At 35.1% G+C, this 15,919-nt stretch overlaps 1 protein-coding gene across 1 annotated transcript in view; it reads left to right on the forward strand.

The window, feature by feature from the left end:
• The window catches only part of LOC131435220 (organic cation transporter protein), a 76,592-nt gene extending 63,672 nt beyond the window's left edge, over positions 1 to 12,920 (forward strand). The window contains exons 4-7 of the mRNA XM_058602883.1: positions 10,368 to 10,560; positions 10,635 to 11,068; positions 11,142 to 11,490; positions 11,574 to 12,920. Of these exons, the coding sequence (XP_058458866.1) occupies positions 10,368 to 10,560; positions 10,635 to 11,068; positions 11,142 to 11,490; positions 11,574 to 11,766 (1,169 nt within the window). The 3' untranslated portion in view covers positions 11,767 to 12,920. The remainder of the gene's footprint in view (positions 1 to 10,367; positions 10,561 to 10,634; positions 11,069 to 11,141; positions 11,491 to 11,573) is intronic.
• Positions 12,921 to 15,919: the final 2,999 nt, after the last annotated feature.

Genomic DNA, 15,919 nt, shown 5'->3' on the forward strand with positions numbered 1-15,919 from the left:
TCTAAGGCTGTCAACCATTACGTGGTTAATTTTAACTTTTGGTTGAAATCTGACACTCGAGTGGTTATTTTGATGTTGTCAAAAATAACCTTGCTCGAAAGCATGGTTGTTTTTGACAGATCGATGGTTATTTCCCAACACTGAAAAAAATCTTGCAAGAAAATTCAAATATTAATTCTTTAGTCAAAGTTATTTCCAGTGCAAAATAATCCCAAATAACTTTCCATCCGTCAAATTTGAAAATGGGTCGTAGTTTTAGTTAAATTTAACTACTTGACACAAATTTTTGTGTCAGATTTTAACCAAAAGTTAAAATTAACCGCGAAATGGTTCACAGCCTAAATAGTCATATGTCTTTGATTTCGGGAGGGGCCAGGGCCCCTCGGGCCCCCCCTCTGGGTACGTGACTGGTCAGGACAAAATCCAGTAGCGCTCTATGGGAATGTAAGACCGTTCGTTTGAGTTGGAAAAATCAGTTTAGATATATATGAGAAAATGGAGTATAAAATATATGCAATTTTTAGCACAAAACACGTTGTAATTTCGGAACCGGAAGTCGGATCCAGATAACGTTAAATTTGACCTTTCATATGATTCTAATTTCGTAAGCACTCCAGGTCTCGGTTTGGTAGTCGTTTTTTCATATCCTTTTTTTATTAGAAATACAAAACGTTCGGTGTATCGGTTATGTGACTTCTACGATCATATCTCCGGGAACGGAAAGGTCAGCCATTCGATCTTCGAACTTGGTTCACAATCTTCCAAAAGAACCTAAACCATACTTCCAAAAGAACTTGTTAAAATTCCTTTAACACACGCATATCATACACACACTCAGACATATACGACGATCTCGTCGAGCTGAGTCGAATGATATGTAACATTTTATATCCATTCCTGAAACAGCATCAAACAACTGGCCTCTTTTTCTAAGAAAAAATGCATCATCTTTTTTTTGTGAATTTGGAAAGCCTCTCATCCAATGTTGCCAGAACAGGAGGAAAAATGAGGAATATTCAATGTAATTTCAATTACTACTCATACGATAGTTAAAATCTGTACAACTTGAGTTCTGGATTTTTCGAACTGTTACGGTAGATGAACAGAGCCATGCACTCACATATACTCACTTCATTTACACACTCAAAAAATAAATCACGTTACTTCTACCTGAAAACATACATGAATCTCATCCATCCAACTTCTCACGTACATTCTATTGGATAGATACATGAAATGTATCGGGTTTATCATATATCATGAATCTTATTCAAAAGGTAAATAATATATTAGTTTTCCAGTAGAAAATATGTGATTTTCGTATATTTGTTCACGTAAGGACTACATGACGTGAACATTCATTTTATGCATAGGAAAATCAAGTAACAATTACATGAAATGATGCATGCTCTTCAATTTGCACAGAATTGATTCCTGAGAAATAGATTTTTTTTGTTAAGTTGCATCTATTTGTAATATTTGTGCATATTGTATTATAACAAAATTAGCAAATACCTTTGTTAATAAAACAACATTACTAATTCCATCCAAAACATGATTTTCTTGATCTTCATTGTTGCTTGTTCGTTCTTGAGTAGTGGCAGCAGTGACTTCCACTATCGTTCGAAGCGGCTCCTCAGATTTGAGGTGTTCTCATATACCCAATCGATTCTGAATTGGAGGCTCTGAATACTCCTGGAGGTATCTTGTTGTAAGCGTTAGAAGTTGTTTCGCTCCGGGCGCAACAATTTAAGGGGCGGCGAAGTAAACCTTAGGACCTTTTTTTTGCTCGCCCAAGTCATCTTTCCGGAGATGGAGTTCAACTTTATTTTTTCAACTTTATCGGTACCCGATCAGATGGTAATAACAGAATTATAACAACTGGAGTAACTTAATTCAGAAATATTTTGTAACAAATTTAGAAATATTTTTGGCTGGTAAGCTGTTAAAATAACAAGAACCATAACAAAACAGACTCTTGCTGGAACCAAATCGTAACAGATTTTGAAACGTTTGTATCACAATTATTATTGAATTTGATATAAGTACAGAAGTCCGAAAGCAGACAATAGTTGTAAAAAATTAGATAGCAAATTTAACACAGAAAAACTATCCCAACTAACTTTTATCATCGTTTCAATCCAAAATTGTTGAATGATTTTTTTTATTAAATGAATAGTTTATGTAGTGATCTGATTTTTTCTTTTAGTTTTTTATAAATTCTGATCATTATATTTCGATATAAAGCTACGGAAGAACTCATATTTTTAATTAATGAACTTCATCATGAGTCTTGCAAATGAAAATAAAACATCATAACTGATTTTGTTATTATATTGTTATCATATGTTTTAACTTTCAACTGTTTTCATTCGTTAAATATCTCAAAATAACACAAACTGATTTACATATCAACTGTTGATATACTTGTGTTATGATTTTGTTATGTGCATCTGATCGGGTAACTCTCTTATATTGCCCCGGGCACCAAATTTCTCCGGTACGCCACTGTTGCTGCTTGAAAGAAAAATCTGTTGCAGCTACATAATTTACATAATAGTTCTACCCATTCTTATACAGAGCAAATTTTGAAAATGCGTCCTAAAGTAAAATACGATGCATTTACTCAAAAACCGAACAAACCATTGCCGGTGATCCTGACAAAAGTCAAAGTCGAGTACTTGCCTATACTAATTTCAACCAATCATGAGCTGAGCCAAAACTGACTTTAAAAGCGGATACATAGTTGTCTGGTCCTTCCTAAAGTGTTAGGCAAAACCCAAAAGTTGAGTATTATTTCGTCTCTGAGTACATCTGTTAATAAAATTGCTGCATTCTATTTCTCGGTTGATTTTTCATTAGGGCGTATAAGTGTCACTTGCTTATACGCCTTTTTGAAAAATTAACTGAGATTTGTGCAGCTCCATTGATGTCACGATTTGAATCAATTGAGTGCCAGTAAAATTCACAGTAAATAAAGAATGTTAGTAATTGTTCTTTTCATGTCACATACTTGGACGGCTGAATGCAAAAGTCGGACAGGTGCAACTTAGTTTGGAAAACCCGATTAAGTATTTCTGAAAGAAAAAAATGGTTAAAAACATCGAGAGAAGAAACCAAACACGGAGTTTTCATTGCAAAAAAATGTTTGAACACATCTTTTTGCAAGAATCGGACAAACAAACTTTGCCATAACCCTTCCAAATCTAAATTCGTAGATCATGTCATTTGGACATGCGTGGAGTATCGTGATGTCAGATCTCAACTAATAAATTCTTTGCGTACCCAAGGTAGACTATCCAATATCCCAGTTCGAGACATTCTTGCTTGTCGTGACCTTTCATACATGAAACTTATTTATCATTTCATAAAGAAAATTGGTATTTCAATTTAATAAAGGCCCCTTTTAAGACTTAGTTCTGATCCCAGCTGCGTCCATGAGTTCAACCAATAGCTAAATTAGAATAAAAATTATGTAATGATACAAACAAACTCGAAACAGTTTATGAAATTATCAACAAAATGTCTGAAAATAACAGCTTATTTTATAATTTATAGAAGTTAATCGTTTGGTTCAAATAATATTTCCGAGTAGATTTCATAATTAATGACGAGTTACCTAAGATGATATTTAAGCTATAAGTGAATATGTTTTAATAAATTCAAAACGTTGTGACTATGTTAGAATTAAATTAGGATAAGAATATTATGTAAAAGTGATGCTACGGCGAAGAAAAACTTATGTAAACTGCCTTAAGAAATAAACGTATTTATGAAAAAAAAAAAATCTAAATTCGTTGTCATCTGAGAGGAAATTCAGCCGATGAAAAATGTGCGATTAGTCGTTTAGTCATTTATAACCGTAAATTTAATGGTAGCTTCGAAATGAGCCTAGACTTGTTAAAGTCGGCTAAGCCATTTCTGAGAAAAATGTGCGATAAAAAAAACAACTTGTTTGGTCGGTTACGTCTCCGGTACCGGAAGTGTCAGACATTTGATCTTCAATCTTGATGCACAATTTAAAATCAGCTAAGTAATCTATGAAAAAATTGAACAGCGAAACAACAACACGTTTTGTCGCTTACGTCTTATATAGATCTATACATATTCATATCTTCGGGACCAGAAGTTGCAAATGACTGTCGAACTCGATCAATGATCCAATAGTAGCTTTATAACGAGTCTAAGCATGAGAAAATTGATTCAGCCAACTCCGAGAAAATTGATTCAGCCAACTCCGAGAAAATTTAGCGGTGATCAACGCGTTTGGTCGTCTACGTCACTTATGCTCATATACCTCCGAAAGCGGAAGTGACTGCCATTTGATCTTCAGATTTGATTCACAATTCGGTAGTAGCCATAAAACGAGCCTAGGGTTGTTAAAATGGGCTTAGCCATCTCTGAGAAAATTGAACGGTAAAGAATAAACCGTTTTGTCGGTTGCGTTACTTATACCATTATAACTCCGGAACCAGAAGTGGCAGCCATTTGATCTTCGAACTTGATTGTGTAATTGGCTTTCAAACGAGCCTAAACTTGTTGCAATTGGTTTAGCCATCTCCAAGAACATTGAGCAGTGAAAAATTCTTTGAAAAGTTTACGTACATACATGCACACACAGACATTTTATGATCTCGCCGAGCTGAGTTAAATGATATATAACACTATAGGTCTTCGAGGCCCCGTTTGAAAATCGGTTTCCCAGCAATTCTATTACACGCAGAGATATTGTGAAAATAACTGGTTATTCATTTTATGGAAATAGTGATGAAAGGATTTTTTTTAATATAACAAATATTGTTGCTTGAAACTACAAAACATGGTATTTGAATCTTCTCAGTTTATTAGTGTATTTAAAAGAATATTTTGATAAAAATAAGAAATATTATATTTGCGTGCTCTTGTCAATTTTCATTTAACAGACAATTTCATAGTAAATTTAACTTGCAAAATCAGTTTGTAATTAACTAACTTTAGATAAAAGTAATATTTAAAGTGAATTGAATCTAGTAACTTTAACTAAATGGTAAAATATAAAACTGAAATGATCGGTATTTCAACACACGCTTTTGTTTATTAAAATGATATATTTTTGTTTGTCAATAGAAAATTGAAATTATATTTTTTTTTGTCAATAAGAAAATCGAAAGATTTCTTTAAAACTAATTTTCACGGTCATCTTCTAAACTAATTTTTTTCGATTTTTATCTATTTTCAAATTGTTAAATGCTCCAAGGGAACGAAAGAAGCACATAAATTTTCCTTCTAAATCATGTGCAAACTTTTTTGATTATCCATGAGAAAGAGAAATTCTCTAGTTGATAAGAGATAAAACTAATACGGTTCATTCAAACAATAAACTTAGTTGTATCATTACACAAATAAGATCATATATAAAATGAACCATTTTTTTTCTTGATATAAATGTAAAACATGATCAAATCAACAAATACATTGCCAATAACATCTACTCAACTTTTGTTGACATATAATAAAGAGTTAATTTATTTCAATAATAAAACCAACCGAAACAAATAATTTTTTCGTTAGCCAGGATCAGAATTTGGCTTCAAGTAAAACATTTATAATTGTTGATGTAGAAGGGAGAAATTGGTTCAAAACAATCATATTCTAGCTTGAAATTAACATTTAACATTTAAATTTATATTCTGACATTTTGATTTACGTTTTTGGCGCATACTCACTTTTCACAAAATCAACGAGAAAAACATTTTCAACAGCATCTTGCGCCGTCATCGGAAGTCGCTTCGAAAAGTGTTACGTGACACTTCTTGTTTCTCAGAGATGGTTGTGGGATTTTAGGTAGAGCAGAGGCGGTAACTATGGGGTGGGGGGGGGGGGGGCAAAGCCCTTTTGCCCCTCCAAAAGATTTATTGAAGTGATCATGCCCTCCCAATACTTTGTCAACTGGAATAAATATTTGAAAATTTGTCAGAAATATCTTATGATATAACACTTTTTTCTGTAATCCCCGTAATTCTTCTCCGTAATCGTTCATATTTCTTAACTAAGTTTCTAAAAGAACATTAGGACGAGAAACTAAACTAGGTTACTTTGTTATTTTTTATTTGTTCTAGCTTCTTCGTTCCCTTTATAAAAATGTTTTATACCTTATGATCAAAAAAGAACCGGAATTTTCATTTTAAAATTCCCGCGCTTGTCCAATCGGTAAACTTTTATTCTCTCAACGTTGGCAACACTTTTATACATATTCTGTCAAATTTTGACGCATATCGTACGATTAGTTTTTGTTTGGCGTCTATACAAAGAAGTTGACAAATTTTCGTGTGACGATTTTATAATGGATGGTTTCGGCTCGCCTTCGAAGCGCCGTTCGGTCGATTGTTGTGCGGTTTCGACGTCATATTCATAGATCCACACCTCATCACCAGTTATGATGCATTCGATGAATGTGGGGTCACTATCTGCGTTGGAAATCATCTCTTTGGCCACATCAACATAACGCTGTTTTTGAATGAAATTCAGCATTTTTGGCACCAGCCGAGAAGCGACGCGTTTCAAATCCAAAACATCAGTTAAAATATGTTCGGCTGATCCATAAGAGATGCCCAACAACACAGCTATCTCTCTAGTCGGTACCGAACGATTTTGCAACACGATTTGCTTCGCCGATTCAATGTTTTCTTCAGTAACAGATATTGTTGGGCGGCCAGGTATCTCATCATGATCCAAGCTTGTACGACCACCTTTGAAGCGTTTATACCACTCGTATGCCTGTGTTTTTCCTAGACACGATTCACCAAAGGCCTTTTCTAACATTTTCAACGTTTCGAAACACTTAAATCCATTTGCAACACAACATTTGATGCACGCACGTTGTTCTAAATTTTCATCCATTATAAAAATCGCCACACGAAAAATTTTCAACTTCTTTGTATAGACAAAAACTAATCGTACGATATGCGTCAAAATTTGACAGCATGTGTATAAAAGTGTTGCCAACGTTGAGAGAATAAAAGTTTACCGATTGGACAAGCGCGGGAATTTTAAAATGAAAATTCTGGTTCTTTTTTTATCATAAAGTATATTGCAAAATTTAATTTAATTTTTTTTCAAATTTTGCACACACTTTCTACATATAAAAAACCAGACCCCAACATTTTCCTTTTCGTTGTTCGTTACTTTGGGGAGGTTTCACAGCTACAATATGGCGGATTTTTTCGTGCAAAATCGGAGTTTACACTAAAAAAAATCGAATAGAAACGTTGGGGTCTACTTCTACTTCTACTCTAACTATGTTGCTTTGATTTGTTCACTTCTGATTAGTCTGCGCTGAGATACAGAAGACACCGCAAATCATGATTTTTAAGAAGCGTCCTCAAAAATACCTCTTCACCGACTTGTTTCTCAATATTTTTCCACGAAAAAAATACAAAATGTTGTATCGCTTTTTATCATGCAAAACATTTGAATTTATTTTGTTGAACGATAATTCTGGAAAACCAGACCAGACTTTTATCAGCACTTACAACGTAATCCGCTTTTTGTTAAAAACTTGTTACGGCTTGGTGATCGGAGTTCTACGCAAAATTGTCCCATATTCTATAGAATTGCCTATGTATATGGGACAATTCCCAAGTAGCACGTAAAGTTGCTGTCCTGTATTTTTTTACTGATTGTGCAATTTATCGAATTAGTATACTATTCTAGTAACTGTTGTGTTATGGAAAAAGCGCAATTTTTCTTTGTTGTGCAACATATCTTTAAGTTCTTCCGTTGTTACGAACATTAATTCACAATTATTGTGCAACTGATACAAAAACTCATGCATCGATCCCATTACATATGCAGCAATTAAATCAGCGAAAAAACAATTTTGAAACTCATGGAAACTACTACGTAATGTAAATAAGAATTGAATTGATGTTTACAAAAAAATAACAAACATAATCTCTAATGAATAAGTTTCACATTTGATTTTCAAAATAACTGCTCGTAACACAAATATTGAACTTTAAAAATATTCTGCTCATAAATAAATGGTAATACTACATATTGTAGAATTGATCTTTTATGTTTTAGTAAATAGAAAATTGACAACGAACTGCATTTTTATGGTGAAACATGTATTCGTACGTCTGAAATTTTCAAGCACTTTTGAATGTACGTGTTTTGGTGATTGCACATCAATTTCAATATTTGAAATCTTGAAATTAATTCTTCTTCAACATTTTCCATTATGGCATCGAGGGTAACAGTGTGTTGAAAAGAAAATGGTTCACCCGACGTAATGATTTATTTTATGCAAAAAAAAAAACGAAATATAAACATGTACATTGAAAAGAGAAATTGTTGTTTCTATTTCTATCAAACTAGTTGTTTTTTTTTTCAACAAACTAGTTGACTTAAACTACAATACAGTTTAGTCATATACATATATTATAGTGAACCCAACATTTGTAATACGCACTGTTGGTATTATTTTGGTGAGCCCATGTGCTTTGGTTGCAAAAACAAGTTGCTCAAGATGTAATATATAACTATAAGAGTAACTATGATGAACTTAACTTTTCGTTAAATATCTTTAAAAAGTGTTGTCAGGTCTGTTCATTTTTTTCGCGAGATGAAAACCGAATACAAATTATCTGATTGATTTTTGTTTTCATTGCATAAGTAATGTTGTAATTCTGAAACCTTTATGATAATATTCTCATGTTGGCAAGTTTTGCGTTCATTCCAACCAGATAAATCTGGTACAATTTATTTGCAAGTTTCGAATTGTTTTTCTAAAAATGAAGACAACTGCACACACTGACCTAAAATTTCATGAGGCAGCCAAGACTATGCGGACTCGGCAGCAAAATAGTTTTTACTGCGAGGTTTTTCAACTCGGCTTATCATTTTTTTTGCCTTGCGGAGAGCATAATTTGACTACTTTTTCCTTCACAAGAGATATACAGCCATTTCGGCATATATCTAGTCCGATACAATTATGACAGCCATTTGGAAAATTTTTGATTAGTTGAACAATTGTTTTAGTTACTTCGTTTTTACATGACGATGTGAAAATTTTTGCAGAGCTTCTATAACTGCTAGTGCAACGTTGGCAAATTGGTGATTTGCTGCACAATTGTTTTATATGTACCTTAAATTGTTCTGTAGTGATTTTTTCGGTAGTATTTTAAAACTTAACAGTGATAAGTTGCACAACCGATTTTAATATATTTAAATATCTTCCTTATTTAACATAAGAAAACAATTCTGAAACAATCGTAAAACCTCTTGAAATTTCAATAAGTTACATTTGCTACTTGGGTTATGCGTAAAACTGCAGTCTAGCTTAAAAATAAAATCAATCGAGTGTCACAAATCTACATGTACAGCAATCTTTATTTTCCAATCAGTTCAGTTGAACTACTTCACGAATAAGAGAATATCTGAAGATTCGAGTTTTGTCTTTGGGTATACAAGATTTTACAAAACGAATTGATTGGAACGCAAAATTAAGTGTTGAATAAAATCTTAAAAAAAATTTTAGACCTCATACGAAATATGAGATCACGTAGGCTCCGGAAAAAATTGTAAATGAAAATGTTTTTCGATCAAATTTTTGGGTAATTTCTGATGTCAAGGGTTCTAAAAAGTTGCTGACAATGAGATCCATAAGCGTTAGATTGTACGTGAACAAAGTTCACCAGATCATATTGTTTGCCTATCAATACTGTCTCAATACTCAGGCTAATGATTACGGTTTCTAATAATGACTCATGAGTATTGAAAGTATTTAATTAGAAAAAATGCAGTTTAAAGTACAACATATCATCGCACTCGTAGTAATATGCAAATTTTTTTCAAAGACTATCTCGATCATTATTCAATAGAAACGTAACTGCAGTCCAATTAACCGACGCTTTGTTCCGTATTAACGGAAACGATACAGTAGCGGTTCGCGCACCTTGAGACATGTGTAAGAATCGTGACATTCACGTGTGAATTGTGTATCCGCAGTTGTATGCCGATCAGTAGCTAGACACCTGTATGTGTTTCTCTACAAAGTATGCACCAGGGTGCAGGTATTGAAGCAAACATTTATTTTTTCTAGGGTGCCTACAATCGCGTTGTTATTTTTTTTTGCAACAAACTCTTACAATACTGTGGAATGCAAAATACTCAATCAATGTGTTCTGTTTCTATCAATGCTTGCATCCGAGTTCTGCAGCAGAACACTTCGACATGTTTACTTGAAGAGTTATTAGAAGCTAAGCATTTATAAAAACAGTGGCAATTGAGAATGCTAACTAACTTGTGTAACGATGAGAAATAGCAAGCAACTGTCATTAAATTCGTACCACTCTTTTGAATTAATTTTTTTTCTGTGTTTGCAGTTCTGGAATACGTTGGCCCCAAATGGCGCACTTTTGTCGCCAATATGTCGATTGCACTGTTTTTCACCACCGCTTCCTGTATGCTCCCGTGGATCGCTTACTATCTTGCCAACTGGAAGCTGTTTGCCATCGTTACCTCGGCTCCGCTAGCCCTGGCCATTTTTACACCGCTACTTGTACCGGAATCGGCCAGGTGAGTCGATCGCACATCTGCACCGTGATGCTCAGAATGCTCAATAACTATTGTTTTTTTCTGTTTTCCTTCAGATGGCTTGTGTCGCAAGGTAAAGTGGATAAAGCTATTGGGATTATGAAGAAATTTGAAAAAATCAACAAAAAGACGATTGATCCAAAGATGTATCAGGAATTTAGCGATAGCTGCGTCCGCCTGCAGGAGGAAGAAGCCGCCAACAGTAACTACTCAGTGCTAGACCTGTTCAAGACTCCACGTTTGCGAAACATAACCATTCTGCTGATCATTATCTGGATGGCCATCTCACTGGTGTTTGACGGGCACGTGCGTAACGTGGGATCTCTCGGTTTGGATTTGTTTTTCACGTTCACGATCGCTGCTGCCACCGAGCTTCCAGCCGATACTTTTCTAACCCTAACCCTGGATCGATGGGGTCGCCGTTGGTTGGCCTGTGGAACGATGGTGGCTAGCGGTGTGTTCAGCTTACTTGCTACTACCGTACCACTAGGTAAGTTCAGTACAGTAATAGGGTTAAATAGGTTCAATCAACTATAATTGATAATGTTTTCAAATCATTGTAGGTGCTTTCTCTGCCACACTGGCAATCCTCGGTCGTTTCAGTGTGAATATTTCATACAACATTGGGCTGCAGTACGCAGCTGAGTTACTACCAACGGTGGTCCGTGCTCAAGGTGTGGCCTTCATTCACATAATGGGCTATGTCGCAAGTATTGTTGCACCGTTTGTGGTGTACCTTTCACATATTGCCCCCTCGATGCCGTTAATCGTGCTGGGAATCTTTGGAATAGTCGGAGGTATACTTTCACTCTTTTTGCCCGAAACACTAGGACATGACCTTCCACAGACACTGTCGGATGGAGAAGATTTTGGACGAGGGCAAAAAATTTGGGACTTTCCGTGCATGACCAAGTGAGTATTATTATTTTTTTTTCGCAACTACCCACAATGTTTCGCCGTATGACCGATAATCAATTTTCATTTCTTTATTGCAGACAAGTTGACGACGGCATTGATGATCTGCCGGTTGAACGTTTTACACGATGCACCTCAATCGGTGCTTCACTTCGGGCTTCAACAAGTGGCGAACTTCGATCAAGCATGTTAAATCGATCGATTCGATCACGGGTCTCAGTACGATCAACCCAGCAGCAATCACGGCCAGATCAATTGACCGAATGCGTTTAATACCACAGAATTTTGCAAATTTGTGCAGTATCCTACCTACTTATTTACGAGTACTTAAGAACCTTCCTAGGAGATAGAATAATAGACTACTATTTCTCACGAGTTCGGTGCTGTGTATATGCCGATCGCTGAGGAATTAAGCTTTCCACTAGTCAACCGTATCGGATGGTTAATTAGAATTGATACTCGTATTATGATCCCAACTGAAATAACTAGAAAAAAATTACGTGATCAATGAGGCAGAGAGAACCATTAGTGCTGTGAGACACAATTTTGGAGAACACGTTGCATCGTTAAATCGTGTAATTTTAAGTAATCGTATTTGCCAAAAGTATTATTTTCCCTCAAACCGACAAAGTCACCAAGTGTACCGAGCAATAGGAGTTCCACAGGCTGTGCTATACATGTACCAAAAGGTACCGCAGCCTGAAGTGTGATACCCGTTTTAACATGTTCTATTGACAGTCATCCAGCTATAATAGTATTTATATTAAACTTAGTTGTAACCATCTAGGTCCATGGTAAAATCAGCTTACCCCAGAGTAAACAAAATGGTTTTAGTAATTGTATGTCCATACTAAGGAGCACAAATTCGAAAGACTTGAAGAAAACTGATTTGACTTAATCGTTGTGCTGGTTACTGTTGAAAAAACGATCGAAATTTTGATGCTACCAGCAGCAGGAATATAATTTTAATTTATTTGTTCCATTATTTTCAACCATTGTGAAGTGAACAGTAAGATTATATTGACAACCAAACGATGGTACATTCGAAACTATTGTACTGTTTAACACGAATAAAGCAACGAATATCAAGTAAATAATTGATTTATTATTGGTTGAAAATAGTACTATTTCAAATATCTAAAATAAACTACAATTCGCCACTTCTGCAACCGTAATATGAGAATATTCCCAGCTCCGAAATATTATTAATAGAGATCTTTCGTTTGCAAATGCAACGATGTGAGTTCCAGTTTACAGTTTTTGGGCGTTACTTCCGGGAATCGATACTGTCGAAGTGAATTTGTATCGTTATCAACTAACAAGACCTATTTCGCTAATTTAGGCCTAGTTTAGAAGAGTTCTTTTTCGTGTTTTGTATCATCGTCTTTCAAGACGAATCAAAAATTTTGAAACTCATCACTCGGAAGATGTATCCAGATAAAATTAAATAGATTTCTGTTGAATCATTAAACCTTTCATGAATTTGTCAAAATTTGTTTAGCCTTCCTCAAAAAAATCGATGTAATCCACTCTTGAGTTTTTGTCCGTTACTTCTGGTGCATAAACCGAAATACCCGAGGTAAGTTTGTATAACCACCAACTAACAAGATACTTTAGAATAGTTTTGAATCAAGTTTGGGATATTTCATACGTCGCCACCTATGTTTCCGGAGCCTGGAGTCCAGTCACGTACCCAGAGGGGGGCCCCGGGGACACTGACCCCTCCCCAAATCAGGAACAGAAATGAAAAAATGTTTGAGAAATATTATGGCTGTTGATCCTATAGATTATACCGCTAGATAGAGGTTTTGAAAGTTACGTGATGATTAAAACTCCACTGCCGATAAAGCACGTAGCGACAGGCCCTACGAAGCAGAACCACATAAACCACATAAAATGGATAAAATGAATGACATAATAATAAAACATAAAATAGTAGTTTAGTTTTTGAGACTATATACGTTACGACGTTTTTTAATACATATCTGAGTCAACGCCTGAGTAAATGTCCTATGGAAATTTATTTGATTTGTTCCGATTATAGAGATTTTAACCTTAAGGTCATTCGCCTCTTCGGTTTAAAAAAAACTGTCGGACCCTATGTGCGGGGTTGAGAATCGAACCCAGGCGGGTTTCGTGAAAGGCATCGACTTACCCATCACGCTATACCCGTTCCCAATATGGAAAAATGTTCCATTTGACGAAGCGTTTCACTCAGCCCTCTGCTATGACGTCATGTAACTATGGTCAGCATCATTCTGCAAAAACCAAAACAATGAAGAAGAGTGACTAACAAAAAATTGGATATTACAAACTACTTGTTTATTCAGTACCCTTTACCGCACTTCCCCGCAAATTATCAATCAGAATATCATCACTACGATAAGGAAATTAAGATTTCACTCGATTTGAAATGCTCGAATGTTTGTTTACCATACTCTGAGCGCTCTGATTGCCCACCAAATGCCCCAGATGTTGGCTACGATAGCACTTGCTTGAGCGCCTTATCTTTGCCACCGGGCAGCTTTCACTCGATATTATCGTGAGATGGGAAGCTTTACGTTAAGTTAAAGAAGCTAGAATGCGTTGCATACGATCACTTTCTTAAATTGATGGTTACAAATCATATGAGTTATTTTGTGGAAATAATGAATGTTAAAAACCGTTATAAGAGTTAGATTCTTGCGGCAAACGATTTACAATGCGGATTTTACGGAAGTAATACGTCTAACTAAGACTTATACACGTCGTTATATTTTAAGTTATAGGTGTTACGAAGCGTTACACGCGTTACTTTTTTGTAAGTTATAAACACTACGATGCGTTACTTTTTCGTGAGTAATAGGTGTTACAAAGCGTTACTTTTTTGTATGTTATAGACGATACGAAGCGTTACACGTGTTACTTTTTTTGTAAGTTATAAGCGTTACGAAGCGTTATATGAATTACTTTTTTGTAAGTTATAGGCATTACGAAACGTTACATGTGTTACTGTTTTGTAAGTTATAGGCATTACGAAACGTTGCATGCGTTACTTTTTAGTAAGTTATAAACACTACCATGCGTTACATGCGTTACTTTTTCGTAAGTAATAGGTGTTACAAAGCGTTACTTTTTTGTAAGTTATAGACGATACGAAGCGTTACAAGCGGTACTTTTTGTAAGTTACAGGCATTACGAAGCATTACATAAGTTACTTATTCGTAATATACAGACGTTACGAAGCGTTACACGTGTTACTTTTTTGTAAGTTATAGGCGTTACGAAGCGTTATATGCGTTACTTTTTTGTAAGTTATAGGCATTACGAAGCGTTACATGGGTTACTTTTTTGTAAGTTATAGGTGTTACAAAGCGTTACTTTTTGGTAAGTTATAGGCATTACGAAACGTTACATGTGTTACTGTTTTTTAAGTTATAGGCATTACGAAACGTTGCATGCGTTACTTTTAAGTAAGTTATAAACACTACGATGCGTTACATGCGTTACTTTTTCGTAAGTAATAGGTGTTACAAAGTGTTACTTTTTTGTATGTTATAGACGATACGAAGCGTTACAAGCGGCACTGTTTTGTAAGTTATAGGCATTACGAAGCATTACACGCGTTACTTTTTTGTAAGTTATAAACACTACGATGCGTTACATGCGTTACTTTTTCTTAAGTAATAGGTGTCACAAAGCGTTACTTTTTTGTATGTTATAGACGATACGAAGCGTTACACGTGCTACCTTTTTTGTAAGTTATAAGCGTTACGAAGCGTAATATGAATTACTTTTTTGTAAGTTATAGTCATTACGAAGCGTTACACGCGTACTTTTTGTAAGTTGTAAGCATTACGAAGCGTTACATGCGTTACTTTTTTGTAAGTTATAGACATTACGAAACGTTACATGCGTTACTTTTTAGTAAGCTATAAACACTATGATGCGTTACATGCGTTACTTTTTCGTGAGTTATAGGTGTTACAAAGCGTTACTTTTTTGTATATTATAGACGATACGAAGCGTTACAAGCGGCACTTTTTAGTAAGTTATAGGCATTACAAAGCATTACATAAGTTACTTTTTCGTGATATACAGGCGTTACGGAGCGTTACATACGTTACATTTTAGTAAGTTATGGGTGTTACGAAGCGTTACATGTGTTACTACTTTGTAAGTTACAGGCGTTACGAAGCGTTATTTTTGTAAGTTATAGATATTACGCGACATTTGTTACTCTATATAAGTTTTTGGTGTTACAAAGCGTTTCATGCGTTAGTTTCTTGTGAGTTGAAGGCGTTACGTACGTTACTCTTTTGTGAATTACAGGCGTCACGAAGTGTTACGTGCGTTACTTTTTTAAGATAAAAGCGTTACGAAGTGTTACAATCGTTACTCTAAATAAGTTTTAGGTGTTACGGAGCGTTGCAAGCGTCACTATTTT

This window comes from Malaya genurostris, chromosome 3 (genome assembly GCF_030247185.1).
Source record: "Malaya genurostris strain Urasoe2022 chromosome 3, Malgen_1.1, whole genome shotgun sequence".
Lineage (NCBI taxonomy): Eukaryota > Metazoa > Arthropoda > Insecta > Diptera > Culicidae > Malaya > Malaya genurostris.